Source organism: Cyrtonyx montezumae, unplaced genomic scaffold, assembly GCF_038088225.1.
Source record: "Cyrtonyx montezumae isolate F1298 unplaced genomic scaffold, pur_monq_1.0 scaffold_20, whole genome shotgun sequence".
In the NCBI taxonomy this organism is placed as follows: domain Eukaryota; kingdom Metazoa; phylum Chordata; class Aves; order Galliformes; family Odontophoridae; genus Cyrtonyx; species Cyrtonyx montezumae.
Genome location: NW_027071937.1, coordinates 3,606,263 through 3,630,225, shown reverse-complemented (window position 1 = coordinate 3,630,225; position 23,963 = coordinate 3,606,263). Strand labels below are relative to the sequence as shown.

The following is a 23,963-nucleotide window of genomic DNA, read 5'->3' as shown; positions in this document are numbered from 1 at the left end:
AGACTCAGACCCAAAGAGACGTCTAAATCAGAGGACAGCTGGCAAAGTCTTGTCCTATTTGAGCTTATTCCAACATTCCTGAATTTTAGTAAGCACAGAGTTCAGAGGTAAGGTACATTTCTAATGTAACTGCCCCGGTGCAAAATCAGACAGCAAACACAGTACGAAACTCTCATAAACTAAATTTTCAGGTGTACAGATGTAACAGAGACCTTTCTGTGTTCTTTCAGAATAACATTCTGCCAACTTTTGCCACCACGTCACTGAAGTGAATAAACAGTCAGAGATCAGTGACGTGAGATGCCCAACAACACCGCAGAGCCCTCCTCTTCCTCCTGTGCTTTCTCAGACACTGTCTCCATCCACAGTTCTCAGGCACACACAACTCTCATCAGCTTTATCAATGTGCATTCTTTTCTTTAGTGCATCTTATAATTCTGTTGTACCATTTTCCTCCCTCCGTTTTGTTCCTGAAGCTTTTTGGTTCCAGCCTTCTCTTGAAACCAGTGTTTTCCTTACCAAAAAGCTCCCACATCTCCTAAAAGAAGAATTGCACTTTGGTTCTTTTGTGTGTGAGCTACTGAGGAAACGAAGGTAAAATTTTGAAAAAGGTGTGCTTTAGTCCACAAAGAAACAGTCAGAACTGATGCTGCATATCAATTTTTACCTTGACAAGATCAATCAATGCTGTATTCAGTGAAAAGCAACTGGGGGTGCATGGCCACATGCAGCTCCATCTTCCCCTGCATACTCCTCTCAGCAAAATTATTACTTAAAAGTAGCTCCATACCAAACAGCCAAGAGCTGCAGGATGGCCTCTCACAGCATGTAGGCTGCTGCCAGATCTCAGTCCACAGGGTTGGGCCAGGGACCAGGATGAGAGATGAAGACGCTGGGAGACCCAAGGGGATGGGGCTCAGTGAGTTCAGTGTGCTCTCAGGGATGTTGCTAGGGTTTTTATTCCCATTTTTGTCACCAAAGCAGAAAGAATTCAGGAGTGAAAAGTGTATGATCAGAAAAGAGATAACACTCTGATATCACACGACTTCCTCTTCTTGAACAAAAGTTGAGTTGTAGGTGAATACCCTAAACTGCCTTTGTTGATTTTAGAGATTACTACCCAGTGTCACCTATTCAAAGTCACCTTGATCAAAGGCATCTAATTCTGGAAGCCAAAGGAGGATCTAGGAGCACTGGCACTACCTTGGCAGCGTGGATACGTCGTGTCACTCTGTGAAGAAGCACTGAGAGCATTAATATTAAGATCAGTGCTTCCACAGTTTGACTGTATCTGCTCCCATGCAGAGATTTCTCTGGTTTGGTTTGTCTTGTCTAACTCTTGCTACAATTGCCAAAGACATGAAAAGTAGCCCGGACTACACATTTTATCAGGATAAAGAGTCTTCAGGTTTCCTAATGTTTCTACATTTGCAAGATGTAGCTCCTGGAGAAAAACATCCCTTTTTTCTGAAGCAAAAAGAATGAAAGGATTCTGCATGTGGTTCCGTGTCCTTAAAAAAACAAAATAAAAAACCTTGGCTTAGAAGTAGAAGTTTTTCTTCTTTCTCTTCCTGGAGACTTGGAAGCTTGCTGAGACCAGAGATCTCCTTAATTGCTGTACTCAGGTCTTCAACAAACCAACTCCAACCACCAAATGGAGCCTGGAAAGGGAAACTTCCACAACTAATACCTGCATCCCACAACTGAAACCAAATATACCCCTTATTCTTGCTGGAATGGAGTAATAAATATGAAGTGATGTTTGTGACAGAAAATGCAGCATCCCACAGAAAGTCCACTGAAGGATTTCATAACTGCATTTGATGTTTTGCTGTTGCTGGCTCCAGAGGCACAGGAGTGGCTCTCTCCAGGACATGGTACCAATATAGGTCAGGCACAAATGCAGCAAGGGCTGCAGTAGTGACATCATAACCCTATTCCTGTAATGACTGATTTTTCTTATTATGTTTTTAATGATCTACTGGACTCCTTAGTAGCAGTAACTTCTACTCAGATGACTGTTGTTTTATGAGGGTAGAAATAACACAGCCTGATAAGAAAGAGAGGGAGAAAGGAAGAAGGGAGGATAAGGATTCCCTACCAACAACCAAAGATTTGACGTGTTTTCTGTCAGTTTTGTGTAGGGTGTGCTGTTTTTTGCACTAAACAAAGAGAATTAGTTGTCACCATGAAGTAACCTCTGGGTGTGACTGCTGGGTAGAGCCCAGATGCCAGAGCAGCTATAGTGCCTTTTCATGCACAGCTGTTACTATAAGGATAATGGCACAGTTACACCTCCCTGAGACATTTTGCCCATTATGAAGTGCTCAGTGACAACTCCTGAAATAGAGATGGAGCAGGAAAACAAAGGTAAATGACTCTGTCCTGCCCTCTTAGTTCCTAACGACTTGCCCCTTAGACTTTACCAGACCACTCCGTCAGTTTAGCATTGAATATGTAAAGGAGAAAGACGAGAGTAGCTGGGGTGGGAGCACTGATGTGAGAAGTGTAATAAAAAGGAAACCAATTAGCATTAGTGAAGACAACAGTCAGCAAGCCAGCAACCAGAAAACAGCCCTGGTAAGAGGAAGCAGCTTTCTAATCAGAAGAGACAGAAAGCAAGAATGATTGAAATGGGGAATTGATCTGCCCATTATTTTTACTACTTCCTTTTAAAATTAAGCCATAGGCCATTTGGACAGTCCTCTGTCCCTGGTGCAGGCAAATTGTGGTGTACTGATTTAGTACCTTAATTACCAAACAATCTTTCTGCATTTTTCCCTTGAAAATGAGGGGAAAATAAGATATTGTTACAGCATTTCTTCTTTGTTACTCATAAGCTTTTCGTATGCCACCAATTAAAAACCAACCATAAAGATACACAGTAGCTATCATTCAAATTAGGCCAAAGTTTTAAAAATGCCCTGTAAGATTTTCCATGTCAGAATAATTCAATCGCTGTTATATTTCCTTGATGCAACTATTTTGGGACTTGGCTTGTTCCTTGATAGGATTTTAATTAAGTCATTTACATTTAATTTCCAAATATGTAGCTGTTACAGAAGGCAGGAAAGAAATGAAAAGGAAAAAAAAAAAAGGAACCAGAAGACAGCCGATCTTTAACAAAAATATTTCTGATATAAAAAATGAATCCGAGGAATCCATATTCAGTGATAAGTATTCCAGTCCATGCCTGGTAAACTCTCAGATAATGGCAGCACGGTAGGGTCACTGGGGTTCTATTAGCTCAATTAATGAGGAGTAAGATAAGGCTAACACCTAGCTCTTCAAACGGCTAAAAAATAGAGCTGGTAGTAATGGAGTTATTAACCTTCGCCAGCCATTGAATTTTGCTGCTGATTCAAACTCCATTTCCTAGTTCAGGCCTCCATTAATAGGCTGTTTATTATCCCTAATCCACACTGGGATCAGCTGCAGAAATATGAAAGCCCCATGTAAAGTCCAAATAGTTTAAAAAAATCTCTTTTTTCCCCATTCTGATTTTTCCCTTTTGTTCTCAACAAATTCACACACGCTATGTTAGAAATGGAGAACTTCATTATCCTAAACTGTTTGGATACAAGTTCTTAGTAGCCTGGTGAAAAAGAAGCTTTAAATCTATTATGTTAAAAGATCGCATAATTGGAGACAGAGCCACATCCTTTTGAAGACCAAATAAAACAGCACTGGAAAACTTGTATTGGAGAAGCTACTGCTGTTTGTTTTCTCCACTGGGAAAGAAAAACCTTTAGTATTGGAAAAACGGGTATTTGAAGTATATTGCACACTTGTCTCATTGTACTGCTACATCAAGCCTCAAGTTTGCCATCCCTCCCCGGCTGTGTCTGTCCACACTGTGTATTGTAGAAAAGGACCAGCTGGAAGGACTAGAAGGAGTAGAGAACCACAAACCAGCATAATCAGAATAGTGAAGTGACTTCTAAAAACAGGCAGGGTAAACACACCAAGATCCTTTGCATAAGAAACCGAGGCTGAACCAGGATATACAAGAGGTTATAAAAGCAGGAGTGTGAGAAGAGGGTGCACAGGGAATACTTAGAACTGTTTCTTTTTATAACCCAAAAAAGCCTCAGTGAAGCATTTCCATATGACACACTAAATTAACAAGTGAAACCCATTCCTACTTGGTTGAGGCCAAAAGTACAACGTGTTGAAGAAGGTATAAAGTCAAGATGAACGGGTTATCAGACGTAGTTGTTCAGATGAGCCTCTGGCTCCAGGCATCCATAAACTGCTGGTGGCCATAAACTGGCCTGGAACCAGCAGACAGCTGGTCATGAATGACCTGAAGCTAATGACAAGAGAAAAATAACAGACGGCATTGTTGCCTCTGAATTGTATTTTATCCATCCTTGGGAGAGAGCAGAAGGAGACAAGGAAGGTTTTTGCAAAATATTAAATAGAGTTTTCTTTATATTAGAACCACCCAGAGCTATGCCATGTAATTCCTGTTGTTGTTGCTCAAGCACTAACAATGAAAAAAGCACCAACCCCTATTTATGCTCATTTGGATGGGGAACTGCACTCAGTCTCTCGTGTAAGAAGTTCTGAGCTTCAAGCACCACTTGGACTCCCACTTACTGTAGTCACTGAATGGTTAAAGTCGTTCTTTTACCAGATAGCTGTGAGACCACTAATGGATTCAGGTTCTTATTTGCCCTAAAGGCTGCCACAGTTCAATGCGATTAGGATCCTGTCCACTTAAGCAGTACTGCTTCATGGGGAAGAACACAGAAAGCATTACAGGCTCTTCTCTGAGCACAGGAAGAGTAGTTCTCTGGTAGACAAGCTTTTGTCTGATGCTGAGGAGATCTTGTCCCAGACTGTAAGCCAGCCTTTGCTCTACTGCAAATTCTAATTTAAACAAAACCTTACACCTTCCTCTTTCAGTGGAAGATGAATTATTTTCCTTTTTTGTTCTCTGGATGCAGTGGCTGATGCAGTATGAGTTTTTTTTATAGTTACATTTTAACAAACTTTATGGCCCATTTTGTTTGTTTTCAAATAACTTTATTTTCCTTCTTTTCTACCATCAATTACTGGGTTTGTTTTTCTTTCCATAAGATGGAGGAGTCAGGAGACTGATCCTGCTCCATGCTGTATAATTTAGTATTATGTGTACTAGCTTTATGAGGTGGGAGTCAGATAAAACATAGTACTTGAACACTAACCATTTATTAGCTCTAAGGAATAGATTTATGACTTGACAACCAGACAATAACTCTGTGTTCTGATCAGCCAAAGAGGTCTACTTTGAGTTCAAAACACAGAGTAACATACTCTTTCACAAATAATTTTGTTTACTGATGTGACTAGATTTTAATAATAAACTTGATATATATGTAAATTTATTTTAATCTAATTTCATCAACAGAGTCCTCCTAAAAATGAGACTTTGTAGATTGTTCTGTGTCTGATTTATAGATTTCTGCATCCTATTCCCAGATTGATTTCAAGGCTATAATTCTATCAGGGTTTTCTCCTGATGTCAGAAACACCACCTCTGCAGATAGTGTTTTATAACTAGCATCACAACTGCAACTGAATTACTGCCCTGCTATCCTATGCTGCAATATGTCCTTTTGTTTATAATCACCCTCTCTCCCTTATACACCTACTGCTTCAGCTGCATGGAAAATAACTGCTCCAAAATCAATCAGGTAGCATGATGCCTATTTTTGTTCCCTACTTCAAGTCCTGTGTAAAATAGTAAGGGCCAAATTCTTAACTCAGAAATGAATGTGCATCAGTTTTTAAAGAAAATGGAAGCTGGAGAAATGGATGAGTGCAAAACTTCTACATGGAAGATCTTATAACGAGTTGTTCTTTCTCACTTGATGAGGTCCAGCCCTGTAAAGGAGCACCATTCTCACACTTGAGCATTCACAATGATCTCACGTGCTCAGATACTTGTTCAGAGACTATGGATCTACTTTTTAAGTGCACATGAAGAATAATCCACGGGAAATGCTATTTAACTGTCACTAGCATTGCTATCAAGACTCTTCCTCCACTTTTTTCATGAAGAAGACAGCCACAGAAAGATATGGGAAAAATACTTTCATCAACACAAATACTTTTTCCACCATTCGTTCTTGGATAAAAACAAGTTTTTTAGTAGCATAAGGACCACACATTTCCACTGCACACCTTGGGAGCAGCCATGGTGTCATACAGTTGTACAGAGTGAACCAGGAAATCCTGGAGCAGAATGGAAAAGCCCCTCATCATAGATGAGTTTGCCAGTATTTCAAATGCTCCCCACCTTTGGACCAGCTGTGAAGAGTAACCCCACTGTATCTGCCTGCCTGTCATACAATTTCTCTTCTGATGCTCATTTCTCCTATATTACATTTCTCAATGCTTCATTATGGCTCAGATAAAACATAATTCTCATGTTGTCTTTAATTATTTCACAAAACCCAAAACTCTCATAATGAGCTCCTCGCAATACTAATATATTCCATGATATTATGCCAATGGTGAAGTAAGAGGATGTAGATCCCCCCTCCTGCTGCAAATAAAATACACCTCCTGATATAATCCAAGCTTTAATCCATTTCTTATGGTTTTATGGTTTGCCTTTAAAAGCAACTCAGACAAATGATCAGAACATCTCCTCTGTTCTACAGTTTGGCCATCTGGAGGATTTGTAAGGCCGTGTTCTATCTCCAGCTCTATGGGAGTGACACCCTCTTTCTGGAAATGGGAGGAATAAACGGATAAGTTGCAGCTGCCTATATAATGCCAGTAAAGATCTGTATCTCTCCACAGGCTTATTTGCAATGTATGTAATGTGCTAAATATATATCTTACCTGTTTGGAATGATACACGCTTTTTGCAGCCTTTCTCCCTGCTCTATGTCCCTTGGGAAGCCACGAAGCACCCAGCCCTTGGTCGTGCAGTCTGGTGCATTTAGTCGTTTCTCCAGGATCTTCATAACGATGTTGTCTGGGACTGCAAAGGATTACAAGGATAACATTTCTTTTGTATGCTGAGTCTGCAATTAAGGAGGTGACCATGCTAATTCTTCTGGTTAAAAGGAACAACAAAAGTACAAATGTTTTCAGATGATGGATTTTGGAGAGAGGATCACTGTTGACCCTGCTTACATACTGTGCAATCACAGAAACACCCAGATCATAAGAAACCATAGGATTACAGCACAGTGTTTGTTAACAACTGACACCTACATAGTGTTGCATTGTACCTTTCCTCTCAGCCACATTGGGATGATGTCACAATGAAGTGTGTGACCTAATCTTATAAAAATGCAAAAATAATGACCTGATCCTAAAATGAGGAAAAAAAAGTATATATATGTCTGTAGCATTCTGTATTTAACTTTGGGGATGATAATGGTTCTGCAATAGCAGGCTGGATGTGCTGCTTCTCCATTTTGCCCAAAGGCTTGAAGCTTTTGTAACCAAAAATAAATTTCCAAAACGTATTTCAACTGCTGTAGTTACAGCGCTGATGTCTCTCTAATTTTAGAGACAGAAGTTCTCTTTCCTCTGTTATTATTTGTCTTTCAGGCAAATGAGTAACACCTGCAAGGCTCTGGCTGGGCTTAAATCACAATGTAGCTTCTTAAATTCTGTGTAATCACACACAGGAGGTATCCTGCATAATAGACTTCATAGATTAAAATATTTGTACTGTAAATATTTTTACCATTTTTAATCTTTTTTTTTTTTTTAATAAAGAAGAAACAAGAAACACAAACTGGAGAATTACATAATCAGCTTCAACAACCGTGACTATTCATTTTCTGGTTGGGATTCTTGTTGAGTAACTACAAAGAAAGGGCAGCAAAACCACCTTAAGCTGCATCCCAAAAAGCAGCCAAAGCGATCTGCAAGAAGCAATGAGAGTCCCTCCTCTTTATTTGTGCACTATGTCTAATACACTGTTGCCTCTACTGGAAACAAGCAATAAAAAACGCAACATAAATCCACATGGTGGGATGCTGATGTTTTGATACTCACCCTGCCATTGCATCTGCATACAAAAATACAACAGGTTCTTGTAGGAGAGTGTATGTGTCAGATTCCTAACAATGCAATTCGCTTTAGGACTAACTGACAGCAAAGTGCTGTGTTTTAGTGGAGTATATTATTGTCAGAGCACATTTATACCCTGGATACAAGCTGGTTTTAAACTACAGTAATACAATCCATTTGCTCCCTGAAATTTAATATTTCCTAAAGACTTATAACTCTATCATGAAATTCATTACCTCTCCTTTAAGTAATCGAATTACTGAGTTTACAGAATTGCACTCAGAATTCAATGTACCAGCAAAAATGGAGGAAAACCACAGGGAATTAATTACAAAACAGATTAGTGTATTAACTGAGGATACTCACTTCACATTATTAAAAACAAACAAAACAAAAAACCCAACGAAAGAAAACACTCCAACCAAACAAAAAGCCCAACAAGTTAAAGAGAGTACTAATCTCCATCTGCTAAAAGGAAAGAAAAAAAATAGAAAGGAATGGAATAAAATAATTCCTAGTCAATTGACAGAGGGTAAAATGACAGTGCAAAACCCAGCACTGCATTAAAAATGGGACTGATAAAGCTAACAGCAGGTAGAAATGTTATTAAGCAGATGTTACCTATCTAGCTACCCAAGAGCTGAGCTGCAGGCTGGAACTGGGGGTAGCAGGAGCATTGCAGAGCTGTTGCAGGTCAGCTCTCCTCCCTGCCCTGCAGGTTACGAGATCTAATACAAAACCAAGACATCCCAGTAGGAAAAAAAGACAAAAATCCCACTTTCTCTTTCCCAAAAATATATTCCCATGCAAAGATGGGTGGAATTTTCCCAGTACTCATGAATTTTTGGCTGTGACACTAAACTTTCAGTCTTGATGCACGTTGTTTTATCACAATTCCTGCTGGAATGGATGTACAAAGATGCCAAAACATGTGATTTTTGAAACACATGCAGAATGCTGAAAGATGCCCGTGAAAGGGAGCTGGATGAGACCTCCAAAGCCATGCACAAATCCGGGCTAAGGTGGGATCCACCCGATCCAGCATTCCCTGCAAGATGAACCCCAGGAAATGATGGCAGGTGCTTGGAGCCCCAGGAATGGCACAGGAAAACAAGTGGGTGCGCTCTGCTGTTGGGCTGCCAGCACATCTTTAGAGGTTCTCCAGTTCCAGGAGTCAAATTGCTTCCATTCTGCATAAGGGAAGGAGAAACACTACAGCCTACAAGCAATTAAAACGCAATTGTGATGGGAACCAGGCAGCATCTCTTTATCTGATCACTTCCCGTTAGTCTCCTGTGAAGCCTGAGGATCAAAATCCTCCCGTTTCATGACTGCTTTGAAAAAAGCACTGAAGCCAACACAAGAGAAAAAAAAAATCTAACATGTCGAAGTAACAATTAATGAACAATTTGGCTAACAATACACCAAGTTGTTGGTTCTTTTGAGGAGTACTGGGGATTACGTGGTAACCCTGATAACTTGCTAATTTTGGTAATGACTGATGAGATGAGATGAGCAATACTCTTCGTGTTGCTTCTACGCTCATGTACATCTATACATCACTGAATAATATAGATGCTTACATACTTCTGTGCCTCCTTCTAAAGCTTGATGGTGAGAAATAAAACATAAACAAGTCAGACAGCAAGCTCTGCTCTCCTCTTGATTAGCAAACGTACCTATCACTTCAACACAATGGGTGAACATAGCTCGTTGGCTGTTCAATGGCATTACAAAGTACATCAGCTGCCCTTGAACAGGAACAGTCACACTTAAAACAGCTGCATTAAAACTATAAAACATCTTCCACAGGCCAGAGAAACAAAAAAAGGAGGGGGAGGGGGAGAGAAAGAAATCAGTATTATTCGAATGTTGCTGTGGTATAGACAGTAAGTAATGAAGAGCGCTGCAGTATGGTATTCCTTTTCACTCATGTGGAACTGTCTCTGGAATGCTAGAGAAATTAATAACCTGTAATTGGAGTGGCACTCAGCCTGTAAGCAACTAGCCATAGGTCTCCTGGCCTTTAGCACATGACCCAGAGGGCTATATTGCAAAGTAAAGTCTACAGCTTCTCTGATGAGGCAGTCAATCTACATGTTCTAAGTAGATTATGAAGCACAAGAGCTTTGAATAATCAATTCCTTTTCAACATGAGCTCGTGTGAGTTTCCAACTCTGAAAGTTGGGGGAATGAGGCTCTAGAGAGATTTTACTTTATCATTAGAGAGGTCCAAAGATAAGTTTCTTGTAAAAATTAGTTTGCTACAAAGAGATATCCAGACTAGGAGTGTGGGAGCACATCTCTATTAAGGGGCAAAATTAAAGTACAGGAGTAAAACACATCCTCAGAAGTAATTCTGCGGAGCAGTTGAGCTTCAATGGCACCTTATGCTGAGAGCAGTGGGGCAGGGGCATGGTGAACCTCAAAAACAGCACACGTGGCAGAACTGGGCCGTAATCAGCTTCATACAGAAGTGTATGCTCAAATGAACTACATTCTTGTCAAATGTCAATAGCACACAGCTCATCCCCTTTATCTCTCAGCCCGTTTTGGCTGTGTTAATGGTCTAGACAACACAGCTGGCTGTGACCCTGAGCAGTGACACAGGCAGCCCAAGGGTAAGGGCAGGCACGGCACAGGAACAGAAGCTGGAAGCGCCGCTGCTCGCACTGGAACTGCTGCACGGACACCCATAGAGCTCCTGTTTCTGTGGCTGTCAATCAGCACCTTCCAGAAGACCATTAAAAAATAAATTTACTTCCCAGAGCTTCAAAGCCTTTCGCAGGTAAAATGTACTTCGCATGAAAAGCACTTTCTCATGAAAATCAAGGGAGTGTGGCCTATTAGTTCTGACCCAACCCATAGATCTGCAGGACTAATGGAAAACCCTATCAGGCAATCAGTTGACAAAATCATACCATCTGCTCAAGACAAAAGTAACAGAACATTAAAGGCACAGTCTGAGAGGTAAAAACAGTGCTTGAGAGCTTACAGGGCATTATTCTCCAATAGCTTCAGTGCTGTCAGTGCTCCGAGCTATACAATTATCATATTTAAATGGATTCCTCCTCCACCTATTGCTCTTTAAAACAGACGTCTGAAGGGTATTGACTCACTTCTCCAATGCTATAAACCCTTGATTCTAAGGAAGGCATAAATGCATTTGCAGGCATAAATCCTGTCAGCTTTGTGCTGTAAAAACTTTAAGGTCCTTTTGACAATACTGTCCATTTGCCCTTCATACTGCTCTCAGAGATTTTTTTTTTTAGCAGAAGACTTTCACTGCTAATTCAGACGCCCGAGGCTCAATCCCAGTACCTGACAGTTAACATCTTGCCCTGAGAAGCTACTGCCAAAGGCTGCTTTCCCGGATTGTGGTGTCAATCCTAAAATTAGCAAAGCATGCAATTTGCTTATTTCATCGCTCTGTAAACTCCGCATTATTCACATTGGGTCATTGCATTCGGGCCCTTCAGAGAAGCGCTCCGTTTCCTCGCCCGCGCTAAGATCCTCCGATCGCCCCAATTTAACGCCGCTTGACAACGATTCCTCAGCGACCACACCGGGCGAGATTTTCACCTAACACCGCCAGCACTCCGGGGCTGGAAGCCACTTCTTCCATCTCACAGCAAACAGTTGGAAGGAAACAACGATCCCCACTGCGGGTGGCGACGCGGAGGTCGATCCGCTCCGGGGCAGCACCACGCGGGGAGGACAGCGCTCTTCGGCCGCGGGGAGCGCCGCGCCGCTGCCGGTTGTGTGGCGCCACCTGGCGGCCGCGGGGGGAACTACACCGCCCGGCTGCAGCCGCCCCGCGGCCCTCGGAACTCAATGGCGGGGCTCTCAGAATTAAGGGGCTCTCAGAATTAATTAAGGGGCTCTCAGAATTAATTAAGGGGCTCTCAGAATTCTACTGCGGGACCCTCTGAATTGCAGAGCCCGAGCACCGCACGCGTCGCTCCGTCCCGGAGCGTTGAGGCTGATGCGATGCCGGCAAAGGAGCGAAAGGAAGGGATAAGAGCGGCGCGGTGTTTGGGAAGGGCTGTAAACGCTTATTTCATCACCTCATCAGATGGAAAATGCACGCAGAAATACAGCCCGCGGTCGCACATTTCATGTGTGCAGCGCTGCTGAGAATGACTCCCCGTGAGAACAGGAATTCTTTTAACGCAATAAAACAGACACAGCTCAGATCTTTTTGTCTCCTCTAACATACCACAGCCTCCTTTTTTTCCTTTTTTTTTTTCTTTAGATTTCTTGTCATTTAATAAAAATTAACCGTATTCAAGAGAAGTGACAACAGCATTTTTTAAAGCAGGTACAGCCCCAAATCATCAATCAGTCGATATCAGATGATGTGTGACAAATTAAGGCTTTCAAAAACGTATGATGAAGTGAAAGGAGCGCATCGCTCTTTCTCGGCTCCCGAGGCAGAGCCGTACCCCTGCTCACAGCCGGGGGAAGCTCTCAGTGCTTTACCTGCCAGTGGCACCTTCTGTTTAGCAACGGGAATCCAGTCCAAGTTCAGCATCCACCACGCAAACAACAAATAGAGCTTTTCTCCTCTAAAAATAGTCCCTGCAATGTTTTTGAGCGTCCCTGCGTATTTGCTTAATGGCAGAAGCCATCAGCGAGCCCTGGGATGATCTAGTGGGCTGACAATGAGGTCAGATCCACACACCTGGGTTCCCATCCCCAAACACACGCTGATTGCAGCACAGCTCCGGCTGATTTAGGTCTTCTGCCTCAGTTTACCACCTGCAAGATAAAAGCTGCACCAAATTGCCTCAAAGGGATGTTTCTGACCTGCAAGTTTCTAAAACTAGCAGGAAAATGTATATTTGCACCACTGCTTTGTACTCCTTCAGCTTCTGCAGAGAGAATACAGCTGATTGTCAGACAGCAAGCACAGGTCTCACCCAGGTAATGCATCATTTCCAGGATAATCAACAAAGCTCTCTATTCCTTCCCTATTTCGAAAACAGCTCTACTGAAGAGCACAGGGCTCCTGATAGAGTTTGGGCTATAAAACCCCTTTTTTACATTGACAATATTCAAGAAAGAAGAAATACATTCTGACAACCCTGATGAAAAACACCCTGGCTTTCTATATCAAATATAGATTTCACAGTATGATGAGGACACTGAGGGGTCTGCCATCCCCAGCAGCAATGCTTGGTGCCAGCCTGCTCCCCTTGCTGCTCCCCCCACCCAACACCCACATTCAGGGGCTCTCAGCCCCACAAACCTCCAGCCCTGCACCTCACACCACCCCAGCTCACCTAACAGTGAGGTAGAAAGCAGTGAACTAACATCACGTTTCCAAAATGTAAAGAGATATTTAATGTTTTGCTCATCATAATGAAGTGCTTTTATATCTATGGGTCCCAGTAAAACAGTGCCAATGCCAGAATTTAATGATAACCTCTGATGACCCTAAAAAGGGGTGCTGCCCGTGTGCACTCTCTTCCAGTTGTATTATAAAAAATACCTGTGATTTCTCCATCCCAAACTCCAAACAGCAGAACAAAACAATCGGAGCTTTCTGCCTGGGAGCTGGTACTGCAAGAAGAGCAGCCAGGAAGGAAATAAATAACTTATTTCTGTTTTCTAAGAATGACTGTGAGCAATAGAGATCAAAATAAACAAAAGATTAGTGCTCCAAACTGGTATTCTGCTTTGCTGCTTAAAAGCCCCGACAAGCACGAGGGCTCAGGATGGCCACAGCTTCCCTCCAGTCCAGGAGGGTTTCGTGGCACTGTGGTGGTTCACAACGATCCCCAGTGATCCAAAAGGGTGACAGTGGGCATCTGATCCCTTGTCACGTACAAAGTAGCCCCTCCCTCGTGCAAACCCACCGACCCCAGCAGCACTGTCTCTGCAAATTGAGACACCTATTGATACCCTGGTGGTGAGTACAATGGCAAACATCACTGCAAGACCAGGAGGATGGCAATGCTCACATGGGCAGAACCATGCCCATTACCTGCCACCCTCACAGTCACTCAGAAAACAGCCTCACCAGCCTCCTACATCAAACCACACAGGCTCTATAGGTTGTTTCTGATCTGCCTTCCAGATTGTGCATGTGTTTGTTTGTTTGGTGGTGGTGTGGTTTGTTTTGTGGTTGTTTTTTCTTTCTGTTCATTTGTTTTACTTAATCCTAAATGAAGCAGCATTAAAAATAGCTTCACAGCCTGAGTCTCCCCAGTGTCACCCAGAATACCAGGTAACCACATGCAGCAGTTTGTATATTGCACAGGAGAAAATCAATATATTCCAGATTTCCAAATAAAGGAAATGGGGGACAGCTCTACTTTATCACATTGTGGTGATTCAACACATTAAAGAACAAAAGTAAAAATCAGAAAAGGAGATGACAACTTACTGTCCATGTGCCCTCACGTAAAGCTTTCTAATCTGTGACCTCCTATCTTTTATTAAATTAGAGACACCTAAACCAGAAAAAAAAATAGATATATTTAAATTACATTTTGTTCTCTTGACCACCAATTTTCTCCTAGTAGGAAAAAAGGCTGCTACCTATTTTCCATATAAAAACCTTTGTAGCGGTCCCAGAGGAGAAGTCAAAAGTTTGACTTGAAAAACGGAGCTACTTCAAAAGCATTGTCAAACAGAGGTGAAGCTTTCTTAAAAATGCATAAATTAAAGTGGGGTGTATTCATAAATACCTTCACAACTTTACACAGTATATATGTGACTGAGAGGTGTCTATAAATGAACGCGTGCCCTTGTTATAAAATGAACTTAAATGAAGTAGGAAATCGATTTGTTTATTAGGTACTGTTTGGACTCTGTGTGCATCTGTGTGTGTGTGTGCATGTGTGAGAAAAAATGAAAGAAAAATGGAGAGTTTTTTTCAATAATAAAAAGGGAGTTGCACTGCAGGGCCCCTAAAGCTTGTGAAAAATTAAACTCGACGGATTCAAACTGTCCTATTTCCACTTCAAAAGAGAAGAGGCACTGAGCTCTTCCCAACTTATCTTCAAACGCCCAGCACCCTAGAAAGTTTCTTAAAAAAAAAATAAAGTCTCTAGTTCCCCCAAGCACTGTACCCGTTACTGTAGCTGCTGTCTCTCCCTCTTCTAATTATACCCATGTGAGTCTATTAATCAACTTGTAAATTATTTAGAGAGCCATGCGCTGTCTTCAGCTAGTACAAACACACTGCATGCAAAGACTTGCTGAAAACCAATGGAGCTCCCAAAGGGTCTCTCTCCGATGTTCAGACAGCTTGCAGCTCGCCAGTACAGCGCTGCTAAAAACAAGAAATAACACGAAGCTTACCTCCTCAGATAGAGGGATTTACTCAGCCTTTCAACTCCGAAACTCTTTGCAAGTTTTTAAACAAAGAGGGAGCTGCTCTATTGTCAAACCTGTGCTTCGCACTTGGTGATGAGAATATTAATTTGATGTCAAAAAAAAAAACAAAAAAACAACCCCAAAACCCAACAACCCCACAAGTGTTTTCAGGGAGACTGTGATCACCACCACCAGGGGACCCCGACTTTCAAAGGCAGCACCAAAAGCACCCCTTTAAATCCATTCCAATCTAAAACAAGGTAATAGATGTTATTAGAAAACAGGAGAAATTAGGGAATTCCAGACTGCACCCCCCACACGAAGAATGCCATTGGGGACAGCTTTGTGTATTACTACTTGAAAAAGGAAGAGGAAAAAAAAATCACCATGGATTGTGCGAGTTCGATCCTAACAGGCTGCAAACAGCATGATGTTATCTGTCTTCCCTGAATCTCTTTACCACCTGAATGCTCATTTTGGTGGGAAAAAAAAACAACATTACCCAAACTAATAGCAGTTCTCCCAGCTGAAAAGCAGCATCTTCCTGCTTCGGGCTTGTTGTTTTTTTCTTCCCTTCGTGCTGTTTTCATGTCGTTTCATTTTTCTTGGCTCCATTTATTGCAGCCTTGCAAACACATATTAACTAACACTCATCATTCCATGTTATTTCACCACAAAGATGCATAAAACTGAACAGATAGAACAGTAAGCAAATTTCTTTTCAACTCACTGATGGCCTTTCTTTTTCTTGCTAAAATTCTTCTACTTTCATTACTAAAATGCATAACAGTCCTCAGAATTACAGCAATCTGGATCAACAAATCCTGCATAAAGGCCTTCAAAGTCTTCTTGAAGGCAGAGGGGTCTGTGAAACAGTTGTCCACACATACATCATTTGTCCACATTTGCCCTGAAATACAAGAAGGGAAGGACCAACCCACAGAACAGACTTTTCACAATATTTCAGTAGCAGCCAAATGGAAAGAATTCATTTATATGAGTCATCTTGCTGCCTAAGGAAGGGTCACTACCTGGGAAAGGCACCTCTTCCCTCACATATTAGTCTTCCCATCCCAACCAAGCAAACTGTACATGCGAAATTCAGCCTTACTGAGTGAGATTTAAGCTAACTGGAGTTAGGGACAGGAAACTGATATCAGGTTCCAGGCTGGTCATTTTTTGCCCAGGGTATATTTAGCAGAAATTGCACATCATTCAGAGAAAACCAAAAGGTACAGCTGGAAAAATCAGCACATTTTAGATGAGTTGCCCAAAGAATAAATCTGTGCTTCTGACAGTCAGAAGGCAGTCTGGTTGCTGAACTTTTAACTGAAAAGTCATTTTAAAATATCTAGCACAGGCAAGAATTTTCTGGGAATTAAAAAATTAGAGGGTTCAAAAATGCATATTCTACCTTCATTAAGCAAAATAAATCACCATACAAAACATTGAGAAGTCTGATGGAACAAGAGCTAAGGTCTTTATGAGAAAATGAACACTAGAAAACACTGACATTTGGGAATGTACTGAGTTGCCTTCTGGGACGAATAACAGAATTGTTTGAGGTGTTCTTGAAATACATGTAGTATACATGAAGCAGCAGTACAGGAAAGAAACAATAACAAGGAATTTTTGTGAATCCTGAAAACAAGGAGAGATCTGAGTTAGTCATCCAGAACTAGAACAGAATAGACAGCGGACAGCCTCAGTAACTCCATAATGAGTTAGATTTGAATAAGCTATTTTTTGAGCCTTTTTATTACACCGTGACTTGTTCTATTGGCGTATCTTGACTAATTCGATGAAATCAGTTGGTCCACAAGAAGGGAAATCACACTGAGATTCATCCCCAAGGCAGGCATTTTAAGAATATATGAGGGCATGCCTCAGGATTTTATGGCACTGGTTTGATTTTAGCTAGAAATGATTTGAGTGTCAAATTTCTCTTGGTTTGTCTTTGTTTCCAAGTTATTCTGTGATGCAATCACACCCCTGATTTCCTGCCCAAATGAAGCACTAAGCTTACTTGTACTGAACGTTTTGAAGTTTTAATTGCTTTCACAGTTACAACACTGTGAAAATCCGTATTTGTCCTCATTTACTGTTATTTGCTGAACTAACTCTATAAAAATGTAATTTTCTTGAAATGAAACGTAGTCAATAATAGCAGAAGAATCTTTCCCTCGTATTAACCTGGTTGTGACTCTGTAGCCCATCTTTCCTTCCCAGTATCCTATCTTCTTTCATTTTCTCCAAGGCTCTTGTGAGGGCATTAATGAATTCTTGTTAGTGTTTACGAATGTAAATTCATTCTTTGTTATCCCTAGGAGAGGAGGATTAGCAAAGTGACAGAACTTATTATTTCTGGTATTGCTATATAATATTTATTTTTATTCATCCATTAATTTTGTAGTGTGTCCAACTAAATAAAATATATGTGCATATAGAGCAAAAGCTATGAGGTTTTTTTTTAACACGATATGCTGAAATATAGTTATGATTCCCATGAACATTCAAAAGCACTATCTAGTTTTATCTTTGCATATTATATTAAAAAATTCATCTAAATTTGAAATAATTTCTAATTTCGAGGAAGAAATGGATTACAATTTCAATTGCGTGTTCGTGAAATAAAAGGAGCTCCCTTGGACTGAAGATGTGCATATTTTTAAGACTAAACGTTTCCATCTGTACAATTATTTTACACATTTGGTAATGCTTTTGATATCCCCTTTAAGGAACTTTAATGGTTAAGATGGTTAAGTTTCTAAAATACACACAGTAAAGAAAGCTCTTAGAGGAGCTCACCCAGATCCAACCCCCTGCAACAGGCAGGGTTGCCGCCCCCTAGATCAGGTTGCCCAGGGCCTCATCCAACCTGATCTCGAACACTCCTGCAGAGTTCACTCCGTAGGGATGAGACAAAAGTGAAATGATGGTATACACATAAGATTCTGAAATTAATAGATACCATCAAACAGAGTCAATCAGACTACACACATACAGAAGTTATTTCCATACTTTAAGAACTCAGATACATTGCAAATAACAAAGGCTAAGAACACTTGCCTTTGTGTTAAATGGGTGCTCCAGTGTTACTGGATCTCTAAATTAGAAAGTTCTCTCCTGGAAAGGGCATCCATGAGCCATTAATCCATGAGCAAGTTTAGAGTTAAAATATATCACCTTGTGGTTTGATGGAGAGATAGAATACCCAAAGCTGCAGGCTGCCAAAGGTCTTTTCAAAATGCTTAGAGAAGTACTGAATATCTCTTCATATGGTATCAAGGGAACATCAGTTAATTCTATAGGTTCATGTTTCAGATCTGTGTAATTCTATCACAGAATTAAAACTATTGTGTGAAAATAAAACAATAAATCAATAAAAAGACTTAAGCCTTCCACAACACCAAATGCCTTTGCTTGTCAATAAAAAAATAAAAAAAAGGACGGTGAAGATTGTCTTTTTGCTCCAAGTTCTGTCAGTGCTGAAACTTAACTGAGATTGCTCAATTTTCAGAAAGATCTTCTTCCTGTATTTGTCTCATTGCTAACTAGGTGACTGTTGCTAGAAATAGGACTAAAAATTCCTCTTCCAGGCCACTGCAATTTGGCAAAAAAAAAGTCACGCTCAAACCCTACTGAAATGCAATTTATATTTTAAAACTATAGATCTTTTTTTGACTTTTAATATCCACCACAGAGAACTATCTTGGTGCAAGAAAGCTAACAAACATGCAAGTTTAAACTGCTGCCCTAAGGAGCTTACAGTATTTATGATTTATCTGAAATCACTTGCAGAGCCATCATCCAAAAGCAATATATACTTAAATATTCTTTGTGGTATGCCCCTCCTACCACCAAAGAGGCTGATAAGAAACGAAGTACACGGAAACTTTATTTTTGAGTTAAAAATGCTTGTGTGAATCTAGATGAATCTACAGTAGCATTTTATAAGTCAATACCTATGTATATAAAAGCAGGCATTTCTTATTATCGTCTTCTTGAAATGGAAATAAAAGTGTAACAGGATACTATGGTTTAAAAGGCAGTTTAAATAGTTTTAAATTGCACATCCATATCAGAATTTCAAATTTGATGTAGAGATAAAAAAATAAGGAATTTGAATTCTAGAATATGTACCAAAAATACTGAATTTCACTGGAACAGTGGACTACTTGAAGGCACTGAGGAGCTTAAAAATCTGACTTCTGTTACGCAGTGCTGTAAGTCACATGTAAAGAATGGACTTAGACAGCCTCCAGGCTGATGTAATGCAGGCTCTGATCAAGACAAAAATCACTCACTGTTTAACTTTCTCCATTAATTTGTAACTATAGTGTAATGAGTCAAGGTGCCCTACCTGGGTATCCGTTGTCAATATAAGGCTTAACGAGTTCTCCAAGTTTTGTCTTGTCTGCAACAGCTTCCTTTAGCAGTTGCCCACAGCAAACTAAGAGGAAGGAAGAACAAAAAGACACAAGGTTAAATTTTAAAAAGGAAGCAACAAAGAAAAAAAAAAAAAGCACAACACAGAAGCTGCATACTGGAATAAGGTCACTGAATAAAATAAAAGTTGTAGGTTCTTTGGGTTTGTTGTTAGGATTATTTTCTTTTTGGCCAAGCAGAGGAAAAAGCAAAAAGACTGAGCAGGGGAGAATACCAAATAAAAAAGAATACATTTGGCAAAGATCATATTAAAAACAGAGAGAAAGATACTAATCAAATATGTTACTGAAATAGTAACTCAAGGGATTGCTAGTGTTTTTCGCTTCTTATAAAGTTATAATTAGTGAATAAAGTTTCACCTGCTGAACAGCATCTGAACCACACTGCTGGGGGCAAAGGATAATATGCAGCTCAAGGAAGTGACTCCCTAGATCGTTTAATGATCATGCAATAATTATATTTAAAAAACTGTGCTAATGCAATATTATCATTGACTTCAAATACACAGAACACCAGGAGACACAGATTTAAAGTTCCATTCAGGACAGCAGCACATGAAATGCTGCTACTTTGGGAATGAATAGCACTTCAGGACCAGTTACTGAGTTAGCATGTCTGGATGCCCCATATAAGCTCACGTTATCTCCTTTTACAGAGAGGAAACCAAGGCACGGAGAAGTTATCTGACAACACAGCATGTCCTAATTTCACTCTGTTTTTGGTAAATACTAGATAATAGTCAACACACATTATTGTGCAACCCTTCAACCAACAATTGTGAGCCAGCTCTGTCCTGGAATCAATGGCACCAACATCAACAGCACCACTGATTTGATGAAAACATTGGTGTCTTTTGAGTTTGACTTAAACAGGTAATCCTTACAATATTTGTTTTAAAATATACTTACAATGACATTTAATGGATGGGTGAAGCAGTGGTCATGGTATTTATTAAAGAAGAACTACAACTCTTTTACATAGTAGTTATTTTAAAAAATGCAAATTTTGACCTAGATGAAAACAGCGTGCCAAACTGGCAAAAAAAAAAAAAAACTTGCAAGAAACCCCACTACCTACCTAATTCTGGTTTGTTTCTTTGTCTGTTGTTTGATATACACTGAAAGAAGACTAATGAAACACCAATGTATCACTTTTTAACTCCGGAATATTGACCATGAACAAGCCAAGACTCAAACTGAATTTTCTGATAGAAAAGAAAGAAAATGGACATTTTCAGAGCAAATTTTATTTTAAAAGTGCCCCAAATTTGGTCAGACAGCTGCAGCTGCAATGCTATCACTCACAATCCCCTGATCCACTGAAGAATTCACAGCACTACACGAATCCAATATGTGAAAAAACACTGATGTAAAGGATATAAAAAATGATGACTAAAAAAATGTTAGGGCTGGTTTGTCACAGAATACACGTTCTATCGGTTTATACTTCCACACTGAAATATTCTTCAGTTCCCTCAAAAATTTGACATCCATAGCAATGGGCAGAGAAATTCTAGGTGCGAGTAAGAAAGACAGACAGCAGAAGATAAATGATCAAAAAGACAGAAAGGAGGAATTGAGCAAAGTGCATATTTACTGAGAACTTACTGTTGACAATGCCGTATTTCTGAGCTATTAGTGCTGCCTGCAGGCTCTTCCCACTGCCTGGGGGACCACAAAAGAGAATACGTGGAGTAAAAGGGGCAGCTGATCGGTGCCGGGTTTGGACATAGGTAAGAGCTAGAACAGGACAGAAAGGCAAGAAATATCATTTATGCCTTATTTCTTTCTTTGTAAAATGTGAACATTAATTTCTCACATTTTTTCCTTCCTTGAAGGCTGTAATCATCATCGTCATTTATTTTCCCACGGAAACATCTAGAGATTCCAGCCCAAATCAGGACTCTCATAAAACTGTTGTGTCAGCAACTTACACTGAGAAGCACTTTAGAAATCTTACCATCATTAGGCTCCTGTACCTTCTTTCATCAGTAGACGTCAAATCATTTTAAAGAGCAGATTCAATTAATAATTGCTCTTTTACCATGTTGTTTTTAGCAGAAGTCATTTTTTGCTTGATAGGTACAATTTTACCATGCAAATTATAGAGGGAGATAATTACATTTAATACTTTCTGCAGTTTCTGAACAAATATTTAACTGTAAAAACTCAGGATGTTAAATTAATGTGACATTTATAGAGCATCATTTGTGATTAACATACTCCTAATTATATTATTATAGACTTGTAATGTGTCATGTCACAGCACAGTATGGCATTGACAACACACAATTGAGCACAATTTTATATCTTTGTCCAACACTCATGCACAACATGTAGAGGCCATTCGATTCTGTTTGCTGGACATTATTCTTTCTTCCACGTTTTGTACTGCTTATTAAAATGTACAGTCATATCAATATACAGACTACAAGAGCTTGAAAAGACCACAGGATGCACACACTTTAATTGTAACTGCATTACAGAGATCTGAACACTGCCACAGTCTCAGAACAGAATCTGGCAGACACCAGGATGGTGCAGCACGAGGTGTCTTGACAGTGAAGACAAATTAGGATTGTATTTGTACACAGCCAAGGAGTCTTACTCCCCATGCTCATTTTCTGGCCAAAAATAACAGTAAGGAGAGCAGCTAAAGCTGCAGTATAAGCTACGTGAGCTTTCCAGCATCACAGATTCACATAGGAAGAGTCAACTTCATGCTACTGCACCTTGACTGCCACTGCTACCCATGTTTGAAAGCTGCACTAGCACACCTACACTTCAGTTTACTCCACACCTGCAGTGTACAGTATTAGCCTAGGCATCTCCAATCCCAATAAAAAAGTCTATATAGACTAAAGAGTCCTTATAAGAAAATAGAACCTTAGTAGGGCAGTCATTAGGATTTGTATGTATAGTAGTTCTATATTAAAATAATAGAAAAGGATTGATGAAAAATATCGTTGGGATAAGTTTTTGAATTGCTACTGATAAAGTGTTGCTGCTTAAAACAATTTTTCTAAGGACCCTCTGCAAGACACGTAGGCATCATTATGAATTAATTAATAAAGCAGCAGTTTGAGCAAGCTCCTGCTCTGCTACTTCCAGGTAGAGAATCTAGAGAATTGAGAAACTAACTCGAACTGCAAGCACACAGGATCACACACATCTCTTTTTCCAGCGCCTCAGGTTGTACTGGGATACTACAACGTGCAACTGGACGAGATGTCACGTCTCCCAGCACATCTAAGCAGTTATTCCATTAAAATTCAGGAGTCTGCAAAATCTCATCGTTGTACAAAACCACCCATAAAAATCCCAACCCTGCTGAGAACTCAGTATTTTTTAATCTCCATCGGTAGTAATACAAACACTTCAAGAAAAGCCACCACAGAACCAAAACCAAACAGAAAAATGGCAGCAGCAAAATCTGTTTGCTGCAGAGCCCAGTATCAGCTAACCAAGGAGTGCTCTAGTTATTCTGAACATTTTCCATAACCCTGTGTATTGAAAAGCACAAACATTACAGGCAAAGCACCCTGCTTACAAATGATGCTTAATTTGCAGTAAATAACCAAGTTAATTAGGAGTAATGATCCCCTAGACAGTCTCCACATCTAATTATTCTTAAAAAAAAAAAAAAAAAATCTGGCTGCTTGATGCACTGCAGAAAAAAAGATCTAGAGAGGATTTTTTCACTCCAATTTTCAATTTATCTCACTACATTATTAATTAATAATAATTAATATTCAGGCACTCACATTTTTATTTACAATTCAAGGCATGAATTCTTTATGAATTATGATATGAACTTTTAAATTTAATTAAGTAATTTAGAGGTAATTAATGCGTAAATTCCGAATATAAACTTCATACTTGTTTATCTTAAAAGTGCAGCACTTGTCAGTAAAAAAAGACCTTTATGAGATGCAAAATTACTGGGATATAACAGATCATCTACAGACTGGCAGCTGCGAAGTACATTATATCAGTTGGTTGTTCTGGCATTTTTCTTCTTTTCTTCTTGAAGAACCAATGCTAGGGTCAGATTGCATTACAGTCAAGCAAAGGCAAACAAAGAATGGTTGAAGAGAAAAGCTACGAGCACAAGCAGCTTTTAAATCATGAAATGTTACCAGCTTTCAACTATTCCTTATTATC

General features: G+C 40.0%; 2 protein-coding genes across 4 annotated transcripts in view; one reads left to right on the top strand and one right to left on the bottom strand.

Annotated features, from left to right (window-relative positions):
• Positions 1-23,963, top strand: part of GTF3C4 (general transcription factor IIIC subunit 4) — a 151,904-nt gene that overhangs the window by 31,210 nt on the left and 96,731 nt on the right. The window lies entirely within an intron of this gene.
• The window catches only part of AK8 (adenylate kinase 8), a 61,595-nt gene that overhangs the window by 17,447 nt on the left and 20,185 nt on the right, over positions 1-23,963 (bottom strand). For all 3 annotated transcript variants that reach the window (XM_065737487.1, XM_065737488.1, XM_065737486.1), the window contains exons 9-11: positions 21,408-21,539; positions 19,715-19,804; positions 6,838-6,979 (exon numbers count right to left, since the gene is read on the bottom strand). In XM_065737487.1, the coding sequence (XP_065593559.1) occupies positions 6,838-6,979; positions 19,715-19,804; positions 21,408-21,539 (364 nt within the window). The remainder of the gene's footprint in view (positions 1-6,837; positions 6,980-19,714; positions 19,805-21,407; positions 21,540-23,963) is intronic.